Source organism: Bactrocera latifrons, unplaced genomic scaffold (assembly GCF_001853355.1).
Source record: "Bactrocera latifrons isolate USDA-ARS-PBARC rearing strain unplaced genomic scaffold, ASM185335v1 scaffold_14, whole genome shotgun sequence".
Lineage (NCBI taxonomy): Eukaryota > Metazoa > Arthropoda > Insecta > Diptera > Tephritidae > Bactrocera > Bactrocera latifrons.
The window spans coordinates 1,514,905-1,526,469 of NW_017534852.1; the positions used below are offsets into that span (position 1 = coordinate 1,514,905).

The 11,565-nt window shown below is 33.1% G+C and overlaps 1 protein-coding gene across 1 annotated transcript in view; it reads left to right on the plus strand.

Moving 5' to 3' along the window:
* The window catches only part of LOC108965380 (alkaline ceramidase), a gene marked incomplete at its 3' end in the record, with an annotated part of 28,817 nt that extends 17,332 nt beyond the window's left edge, over positions 1-11,485 (plus strand). Inside the window, 3 exon segments of the mRNA XM_018927736.1 lie at positions 268-524; positions 1,244-1,381; positions 10,171-11,485. Of these exon segments, the coding sequence (XP_018783281.1) occupies positions 268-524; positions 1,244-1,381; positions 10,171-10,489 (714 nt within the window).
* Positions 11,486-11,565: the final 80 nt, after the last annotated feature.

The window sequence follows — 11,565 nt, forward strand, 5'->3', positions numbered from 1 at the left end:
TTTCAAAAACTTTTGAGCCCACTAGCTACTGCGACAAAAAATACACCCATTCCAAAAACGTCTATATGTAATAAATGTTTGTAATAACTATTTATTATGCACTTACATGATTAATTGTACTCATTGGTACATATGTAGGTATGTATACATATTTAATTGATTTCGTAATATTTTCAAGGATTGTTCACCCTAATATTTTATATAATTGTATGAATAACTACACTTTATATCCTTAAAATACACATTATATTATCATTGTCATTACAGACAAGTAATTTTCTGTTTCTGCTCCTGCCGCCAGTCTTGATATGTTTATTTAAGGAGTATGGGCGTTTCGTTACACCTGGCATACACGTACTCTGGGTTCTACTTATAATAGTGGGTTTAAGCTCAATGTACTTCCATGCAACGCTCAGTTTAATTGGTCAATTACTTGATGAGCTGGCGATTTTGTGGGTTTTTATGGCTGCTTACTCTTTGTTCTTCCCAAAAAAGTATTATCCAAAAGTCTTCCGTAATGACCGGTAAGTAATGAAAGTTCCTAAAATTCAGAATTATATACATATAGTATATACATTAATACTATAGTATTAGTTGAAAGGGTATATAACCATATATAAAGTATCAAATCTTTAGTTTATATTGTCATGGTTTTGGGAATGGAATCCTCTTAAATATACCAATCAATAGGTCATTTATTTTTGCTTTTAATTGTAGTTTTATTTGGCACAGTTAAAATTATCTAATTTAGGTGAAATATGTAAGCACTTTTGTTCGATAACTTGTTTGTATTTCGAATGTAATTCACAATGCCATTCTCATTGCGCGTTCGTATTTATCAAAAAATTCAGACAGCTGATTTACAGAAGCTTCTCTTAATACAAATTTTTCATCAGCAAAACCACTTGCCATAGATAAAGTGGATACACAAGCACATCCCAACCAAGCTTGCGGAGTTTCTGGCGAGTCACTACCGAGCCTGGGTTGGCTTGTCCTCATGGAATAACAACTGCTGGGCTAAAGCGGCTCATTTCTGGGCGACTGCTTATTTTAGATGGTCCAATTGGTGATAGTTCAGGTTCGAATTAAGAGTTTGATGATAAGTGAAGTAACAAACTTTTTATCACCAGTTAACTATACGTTTGGAAGATAGATTGTAAAAAAAAAATATTTAATTTCATATTTTAAATTCTTAATGACAGTAATACCAAAATATTAATACAGTAATAATTGTTATTTACAGGAAAACATTCAGCGTGTTTATGTTTCTTTCGGCGATTTTCGCGACGGGCATGTCGATTTGGAAGCCCATAGTTAATGCCTTTGTACTAATGGCTATGGGCGTGCCAACAATGATAATGATGTATCGTGAGCTGCAAAGGTAAGCGTTTATTGTAGTAACTATGCTAAATGGTAACATTAACTCGAGACTCAATGTGTAGCTAAATGCAATATAAGCGCTACAATTAATAATAAAGGTGATATATGCAAATAAATATTATATGAATAAAATATGTGTATGTATATATTTAAAAAATAATAAAAAGCATGCCCACTAAGCTAATATTATGTACAGTGCTTATAATTATATCAATATATTAAATGTCTACCAGAATTCGTAATTTAAAAGATTTTAAAACATTCTGTTTATTAAGGGGCAATTACCCTATGATGGTGAAAAATGTACTTATACGCGATTTATTTTTGAAAAAATGAAAACGTTACACAGAAATTTAGGGTAATGTTAAAAAACATGTTTTGGAAAAGGAGGCTAGTTCGCGTATATAAACGCAGACAGCTGTAATAGAAACTGAGTGTGCGGAATAAAATTATTGTAATAATCCTTTTGTATTTGTGAAGGGTATTATAGCTTCGTAGCGAACTTAATATACTCTGTTCAGGGTATAAAAATAAGGGAAATGTGAAAAAATTTGAATTCTTTTGTAATTTAACATTAGATGAGTCCTTTAATTGACTTTCTAATTGGCTGAAATCGTAAAATTAATCATTTCACTCTGGGGAGTTTTTTATTCTAGATATACTACGCTCATCATGAAATTCAAACATTAATCATAAAACTTAGGCTTCAAAATGTTGTTTTATTTTGCACAAGTTTTCGATCATTTCCGGATTTTTATGTCCTTTAAAAAAATGGGATGAAGAATTTTGATTTACTACTATTTCGGTAGTCTCATACCTAAATTTTAAATTCATGGTGAGCATTCTCGATGTGAACTATTCTAGCATATTTTTCACAATTTATGAGATTAGTTTTCGAGGTAGGTACAAAAACCGTTGAAGACAGCTTTTAGCATTACGTCGCATTAATTTATTGAAAATACAAAATCTTTATATGTTAGTTGACAGTCAAACGTCAATGCAAACAATCAGGTTTCAGATCTCAGATCAGATTTTATAAAGAGGCAATTAGTAATTAGTAAAATTTCGATGTGTGGAACAGATTAAATATTAATTAAGAGCCCATTTAAATGTAAAAGAGAAAAAGCCGTGGCTTATCAATAACTACGTACTGTTTTAATTATTTCTTGCTTTGAGACGTTGAACAATGCAGAAAGTTACCACAATGGAGTAAAAGGAACTAATAAAAGGTCACTTAAATCCATCCAAATGCTGGCCAGTATCAAGGTCAAGCGTTATGAATTATGAAATATTAGCGAATTATGTATCACAGAAACATTAAAATAATATTTATCATAGTCTTCTTGAAGCATGTAATACAACCACGGCTAATTTAAGCACGTCCCATGACAGCCCTTATCAAAACTCGAGTCCAATTCTTTTGACTTCCAAGGGAGCGTTCCTTTAATTGATTGAAAATTTGAGGAAAGTAGGATAGTTTAAGACTAATAATTGATATTTAATAAATTGCAGCATTTGTTAAACAAAACATTATCTGATTTGACTAATTTATAATTTTATTTTTTGAAGTTAGCAATCCAAGATTCAGTAGATAATATATTTTATTTATTATTATTATTATTTACTTTATGTACTCGATATTTAATTGAAAATTGTGTAAAAATATTGTAGCTTAAAATGTTGAAAGCACTAGTTCTTTTGTGCAATCAATAGTGTATACGTAATTTTTTTCTTGCTCAATATTATACATTTAATTAAGCTACTTCCGCTTTTGAAAACATTAACACACTTTGTATTCGGCCATAACATGCAATGTGTTCTTGGATTTAATTGTAAGCAAGGTCATTAAAAATAGGACAGACAAAGTGCAGCTTATCAGCTCTCTAAGTTCGTCGGCTTACAAGGTCTAAAACTATGTATGTATATTAGAGCGGGTTGGTTTACAAAGAGCACACACGAAAAAAATCGTAGTAATGTTCTACGGATCATACTGAACAACTTTGTCTAAGACACTATGGATCTAAAATCGGTTTCGAGCCAGCGATTATTCACATTTTTCTTCGCCTTAAAAATCGTCTCTCGCTAAACGGTTTTAGACCCATAGTTTCTTAAGCAAAATTATTTGGAATACTTAATAATTAAGGTTCGGCATAAGGTTTGTTAGAACAAGTAAGGAAGGGCTAAGTTCAGGTGTCACCGAACATTTTATACTCTCGCATAATAAAGTGATAATCGAGATTTCAGGCGTGGTTGTGAACGATCCATATTTGGTACATGTCATCAGGGTGTTAAGAAAATATTATATACCGAATTTCATTGAAATCGGTCGAGTACTTCCTGAGATATGGTTTTTGGTCCATAAGTGTGGGACGCCACGCCCATTTTCAATTTTAAAAAAAGCCTGGATGCAGCTTCCTTCTGACATTTCTTCTGACGTTTTTTGTTAGTCGGTTAACGCACTTTTAGTGATTGTCAACATAACCTTTGTATGGGAGGTGGGCGTGGTTATTATCCGATTTCTTCCATTTTTGAACTGTATATGGAAATGCCTAAAAGAAACGACTCTATACAGGTTTGTTGACATAGCTATAGTAGTTTTCGAGATATGTACAAAAAAGTTATTAGGGGGCGGGGCCACGCTCACTTTTCCAAAAAAATTACTTCCAAATATGCCCCTCCCTAATGCGATCCTTTGTGCCAAATTTTATTTTAATATCTTTATTTATGGCTTAGTTATGACACTTTATAGGTTTTCGGTTTCCGCCATTTTGTGGGCGTGGCAGTGGGCCGATTTTGCCCATCTTCGAACTTAACCTTCTTATGGAGCCAAGAAATACGTGTACCAAGTTTCATCATGATATCTCAATTCTTACTCAAGTTACAGCTTGCACGGTCGGATGGACAGACGGACAGACGGATGGACGGACAGACGGACAGACAGACATCCGGATTTCAGCTCTACTTTGTTGCGAGAGTATAAAAACGAAAATCAGTATATGTAGTAAATGGGAGTTGGGATAGTATCGACGCGATTTTATCTATTAACCATTATCATACCATATGCTAAAAAGGTGTTCACAGGGTTTCATTAAGGTACCTCTCAAGCAATCACTAATCATATGGATATTCGAAAATCCTAATATTAATTATTTCGCCTCTAAGTCATGTTTTCGCCCAATTTCATCTATTTCAGGCACAAAGATATACTGTTATGAGTAAAACACGCTCTTCATGTTTCCTTGAGATAACTCAAATATTGACCGATTTTTGCAGAATAAAGTCACCCAGAAGTTAGAAAAACTTTATATTAGGTACTTGGGTGCTCAGGGAAGTATTGACCTGATTCAATGGATTTTTCATATACAGAGTTATTATTGTCAGGTAAGGATTATCTCTGAATTTCAGTTGTATATCCCATATACTAACCGATATTTTCGGAGAAAAACTTCTATAGATACTGGGGTTCACATATTCGGATTTGGGAAAAATTTTGTCCCGTTAAATTAAATACTTCTTGATTTTTTATACTGTAAAGTCAAAGAAATATGTGGAATTTAAAATTATTCATTTCCATTCCATTTTCGCACCTATGAATTTTATAAGATTGCCATTTAGTAAATTTAGTTGAAATCAGTCGGTCCCTTTCCAAAAAAAGTAATTTCTGAACTCGTACTTTTTTCTACTAAGGAACGCGCACACCAAGTTTCATCAAGATATGTATCTCAATTCCGTAACTGTCTGTCTGTAACTTGACAGTTACGGACAGACCAACTTGTCTTCATATTGATCATTTATATATATTATGTATGTATATTTATCCTATATACAGATATCTCATAATAATATATAATCAACAAGTGAAATACTTTTAAATAGTTTCGGATTAGAAAGGATTTCAGTAGCAAGTTAGCTTTTTTGTAACTAACATAAAAATAAGCCCAGCAAATTTTAACTGAATTTAAATAAAATTTCTAAACTTAACCTATATAACAAAGCTCTGCTATACCTACAATACTGTAATAAAGCCGATTTGTATGTAGCTATGATATTCAACTGTGTGGTAGAACCTATGTAACCCACATTCACATAATCAGGTTTAGTCAAAAATTATTAGAGCGATAACAGATTGACCATGATACATTCGATATGAAAATTATTACATAGATCTAAGTATTGTTAGGGTAAAGAAAGAAGTTGAGAGCAGCAGAATGAAATACATACGTACTTGAACTCCGCGAAGATTCAAACCTATTAGGTAATGTTTCGCTATAATCCTGTAAGCAAACCAGCGTGAAAAGAGGCTCAACCGCAATTTAGCATATATAAATTAGGGTCAAAAAGAGACTAGAAAATAACGAATAGGTGGATAAAAAAATATTTGATGACCATATTTTGTTCTTGCATACTAATTTTAGAATATTAAATATGGTTGATATTGAGAACAGAGAAATCATCCTTATTTATTATATTTTGAACAGCATATAGTAAGCATTTGTTTGTTCAGATCGAGTCACTCTAGCATACAACTCCCAAATAAACTGATCGATCAAAGTTTTTGTAAGCAATCTTTTGTATTTGTGATCGTAATCTAACGCAATCCAGAGCTATATAAAAATACATAATATATAAGAATTTGTTAGATTTAAACTTTTTATAATAATTTTCAAATTCATATTTTAGAAGACACTTAGTGTATGCGCATGCAGCAATTAATATTTGGTTTACTGTTTTTTGAATTCTTCCATATGCGAGCTGGTATAGTACTTGTCTATATGTATATATTCCATTAACAAATGAACGGAAAGTTCACAATATCGCATGCAAAATTGCGAATATTCAATACAGTTAATTGACCTTAACATAATTTATTTCTACACCTCAGTTCAATTAATAAAAAAATCGCTGCAAATTTTTCATACTTCTATAGTTAAGTTCATAAGCACTAAAAACTTATATGATATATGAGTATATACATACATGCAAATCAGTGTATTGTATGAATTCCCTACGGTGCAATTGACTAGTTATAAATTGGTATGCACTTCCAGACCAACTAGTTAGTCAAAGTTTATTCCATACAATCTACTACACAATTATATTATGTTATACAGTAAAAGCTCTTTATTCGCGGGGTATATATTCCATAAATATGTCGCGAATGCAGAAACCGTGAATATGGGATGGTAATTTATATGGGATTATAGGGAATATGTTCCTAGGTGTCAAAAAAAAAAAAAAAACAAACAAGAGCTCATTTGCCATTCTTAAACCTTCACTAAGATTTTTCAAATTGAATGTCACGTTTCCAGTGCTTGTTGAAGCCTCTTCTTCAATAGGTTGTGAATTTGACATTTCCTCCAAGTCGGTTTCAGTCAAATCTTCATCTTGCGATTCAAGCAATTCCTGAGTGTCACTTGATTCTATCTGTTCGAACCGATCTCGTCCTATTCCATTCGCGATTTCGGCTATGTTTGCAGTCAAAATTTAAGCTTGCACAGATTCTTCGTTATTTTCTGCAGTCAGAGCAGGCCACAGTTTTTTCCAGCATGACTTCAATGTGTGTGGCTTCAGTTCTTCCATTGATTCTTTTATGTTTACGATGCATTTTGCTATGTCAAATTTTTTCCAGCATTCCATAACATTCATATCAGGATTACATTCCATATTATCCAATATGATTTTAAAGGTTCGCCTAAAGTAATAGAGCTTAAAGGCCTGGATTATTCCTTGGTCCATAGGTTGAAGCAAGGCCGTCGTGTTGGGAGGTAAAAATGTCACTTTTATATTTGGATGCATAGTTTCAAGTTCGCGAGGATGACCTGGTGCATTGTCCAAAACTAGGAGCGCTTTAAAATCTAAGTCTTCCGTTTTTTTAAATAAGTTTCAACTTCAGAAACAAAACAATTTTGGAACCAGTCACAAAAAATAGCGCTTGTAACCCACGCCCGAGGATTAAACGATCTGTAAAGCATTAGTGGCTTAATGACACAATCTCCAGATGCATTAGATAATAGCAGCAGTGTAACTCTATCCTTTGCTGCCTTAAATCCAGGAGCAGACTTTTCGCTTTTATGATATGAATGTTTTGTTTGGCATTCTCTTCCAAAACAGTGCAGTTTCGTCTGCATTAAATACTTGCTCAGGTTTGTATCCTCCATCAGCTACTAGGTTTTCAAATTCTTCTGGATATCGTCCGGCTGCAGCAGTGTCTGCAGATGCTGCTTCTCCAACGGATTTGATGTTATGCAATGATGGTCTCACCTTAAATTTATTGAACCAACCTTCTGATGCTTGAAATCCTTCATCTATACCTTCACCACTAAAACTACCATCAGGTTCTTTAAAAACAGCTTAGCGCGTTTTATGTAGAGATCTTAAATTTGTTCAGCGATGAGGCTCATTTCTAGCTCATGGAGTATATAAGCAGTCAAAATTTGCGCATTTGGACGAAGAGCAAACTGAAGAGCTTCAAGAGCTGTTATCCTTCCAGAAAAAAACAACAATTTGGTGTGGTTTATGTGCCGGTGGAACCCTCGGTCCATATTTTTTCTAAAATTCCGGTAAGAACATAACCGTCAATGGCGACCGTTATCGCGCCATGATAACCGACTATTTGATGCCTGAAGCTCGGGATTTCTGCGACATTTGGTTTCAACAAGACGGCGCCACTTTCTACTCATCGCATCAATCAATGGGTTTATTATTAAATTTGAAGTTTCTTTGTTTTTTCTTTCAAAAAGTAGGGAACCTCGAAATGGATCACCTTGTAGAAAAAATGTTTCCACATTGTTTGTTTGGTATAGTTTTTCTAGTTTCTAAAACAAATATATTAAGTACATATGATTGAAGATAATATGACGAGGCTCATTTTTAGCTTAATCGTTTCGCCAACAGATTAAATTAGGCTGAGTCAAATCCTCGGGTGACTCAGGAAGCGCAATTGCTTCACCAATAATTTACTATTTGGTGCAAACTATGGTATGGCGGCATCATCGGGCCTTAATTCAAAAAATGCTGTTACCGTCAATAGCAAACATTATAACACCACGTTGACTGACTTTTTTTCCGAAATTTGAGCTCTATTTCCACCATTACGGTACGCTTCACTACACACACACAATCCAGTCAATTGGCCGCCATAATTCGATTTAACGCCTCTATATTATTTTCTTTGCTTGTATGTTAAATTAAAGTTTTACTCCAATCAATTAGCAACGCTCGAGGAGCTCGAAGACAACATTTAGCGCTTTGTATCTGAAATTCTAGTCGGAATAAAGCACCGGGTCATCAAAAATTAGGGCAGATGGTTGGAGATAAACAAATGGAGTCGTTGCGGTCATTGGGTCGACATTTTGTTCAAATCATAAATGATATAGAATTAGTTGCATTACATAAAAAACAGAACCCATTTTCACCAAATTTGAGTGTTTTATTATATCTTAACATCAGGTCATTCTTGTAGGTAGGTCCTGGGATATACCCGTCAAACTATTCGCTTGGTTTTTGAGATATTGATCTAAAATATTGCATAGGTCCTTATCTCCACGAGACCCCGATATCAGAGCGCTTATCAAAGCACTTTGTCATTCTGATTGAGGCGTCTCTAAAACATGCGTTCTGAACGAATGAACTACGTCTTCAGCTATCCAGTTGCCTTACAAACTAAACGATCAAAAACTTATTGATGGTATTACGAGATGTTTTAACAAAAATTTATATAAATTATTGCCTATTACAATGTTATGATATCCGCACTGGAAAAAGTTAAGAAAACTAGAAAATGTAGCACCAAGCGAACTGAACCATCAAAACCGCGGCTACGTCTCAGATGATCCATCCGTTGAGTCCACTTTTTGATGCTTGTTCGAGCATTTTGACTTGTAATGGGGAAGTGACACTCGGTGTGATATCACACAGTCTTGATGGCCATTTGACCGGCCAAAAACATAGAATTATCCAAGGTGTTCTCTCAATAACTCCATTGATTGATAGGATGTGTGGGAAGTGGCGCCGTAATGTTAAAACCAAATGACGCCGAGGTCACGAGTTTCAATATCAGGCATCAGGCGGTCGACATTAGCGGTTATGTCATCATTTTTGAAGAAATATGGACCGATTATTACAGCGGCCTACAAACTGCACCAAACCGTTGTGTTTTCTACATGAGATGGTAGCTTTTGAATCTCTTTAGGTTGTTCTTCGTCTCCAATATGGCAATTTTGCTTGTTTAATTGCCCATTGAGACAGAAATGGGATTTATCGATGAAAAGCGATGTCTCTTGGGAAGGTTGAGAGGCTTTAGTTTTATCACAAACTGTATTTTGTACGCTTTCAATTTAAGATATCGACGTAAAATGCGCCAAGTTATTTGTGAAGCGTATTATAACTTTGGTGCAAGTGAATTTAAGTTTTTCTAGTTATTTATTATTAATTCTCATTTTTTGCAGTTAGCTAATTACTTTGTTTATACTTTTTGTTTAGTAATATGGAGCGCAATAATCTTGTATATAATTTCTACTATTTTTTGTTGAAGATAGCCAATAAAGATATAAAATGTAACACCTTTTTAGGAAACCCAAAGTACGTAAAAATGCATGCATACATACATGTACATACATGATTACTCATGTGTGATACTTAATTAGTTGTTTGTGGCTAAGAATAGCACGTAGATTATAATATTATTGTAATTGTAATTTTGCTAATTGTTACATTTCCACCTTTTTCGTAATTATTTCATATATGTATGTGAATGAGTTCACCATTTTTTGTTTTACCTTTTGCTTTCAGAGTGCGAGATCAGCGTGTTTATCGGCTGGGCTTGCGTTGCACCGCCGTTTGGCTGGTTGCAGTTTTCTGTTGGATCAACGACCGAATGTTCTGCGACGCTTGGTCGGCTATTAATTTTCCATATCTGCATGGTTTCTGGCATATATTCATATTCATCGCTGCATATACGGTTTTAGTTTTGTATGCGTACTTCTATGTCGAAACCGAGTTGCCACAACGCCAACCGATGCTAAAGTATTGGCCTAAAAACGATTTCGAATTCGGCATACCATTCATATACATACGAAATCCGGGCATGACCATCAAGAGTGCCATCTAAAAAATACAAATACTTATGTACATGCGAATAATACATACATATATTATACATATAGCTATACATAATTAGTTGCACCGAAGATGCGCCACTAAGAAATTAGAAAGTAGACCAAAAAGACAAACTAATAAGTACATATGTTATATGTCAATTTTACAACACATTTTTATTAGTGCAAAATTATTATGCATAAGTTTAGGCATACATACATGTGTATGTATGTATGTTTCCATATGTTAAAATAGCTTATAAGTATTACCTGTTGTAGCTGCGAAAGTACGAAATTATAGATTTAGCTGAAATAGAGAGTTTAGGTACATAAATATAAACCACATATGTGATGCCAAATTTAATTGTATTCGTCTAACACTTGGCAGTTGTAAATGAAAGCAATTAGTTTTTTCTAAAAATATCTACCCTCTAACAAGAATTACTATATTTTCCATATAAAGTTGAGGTGAATGTTTGAGCTTGTGGTTAAACTGTGCAATAAGTGTCATCTTTATTTCTAATCATCTTCAATTCTAATTGAATATTGTATAAATGTGTTATGTAAAATGTAATTTAGTTATAAATAATGAAAAGAAATTTTAATACCTAATTTTATCTGTTTTCAATTAGTATGCAATGTATGTATAGCATTGTTCTAAGAAATAAATTAAATAATTAATTTATTTAAATAGCTATTAATTTCTGCTCAAACCAAATACTAAATTAGTTTTTGTATATATTTCTAGCACCAATCTGATTGTAATCCATAAACCAGCTTAATCTTTCATTGTAATATGGGTTTCTTAATTTATACCATGTTATATAACTTCCAATCCACGATCGCGCATTTTTTAAGAACATTTCGTTTTAAAAACTATATTTTAAATTTTTAATTTAAATTGTTTTATAGCAATTTCAATTAAATTTCGAATTTTAATTCCACTTTGGAATTAATACTATAAGATTTTCAAAGTTTTTGGAATCAAATTTAAAAACTAATTTCAATAGGTAGGCTTACAAATAAAATTTTCAAATAAAAATTAAAATTTCAATACAAAATTTGTATTGAGTTTATATATAAATTAATA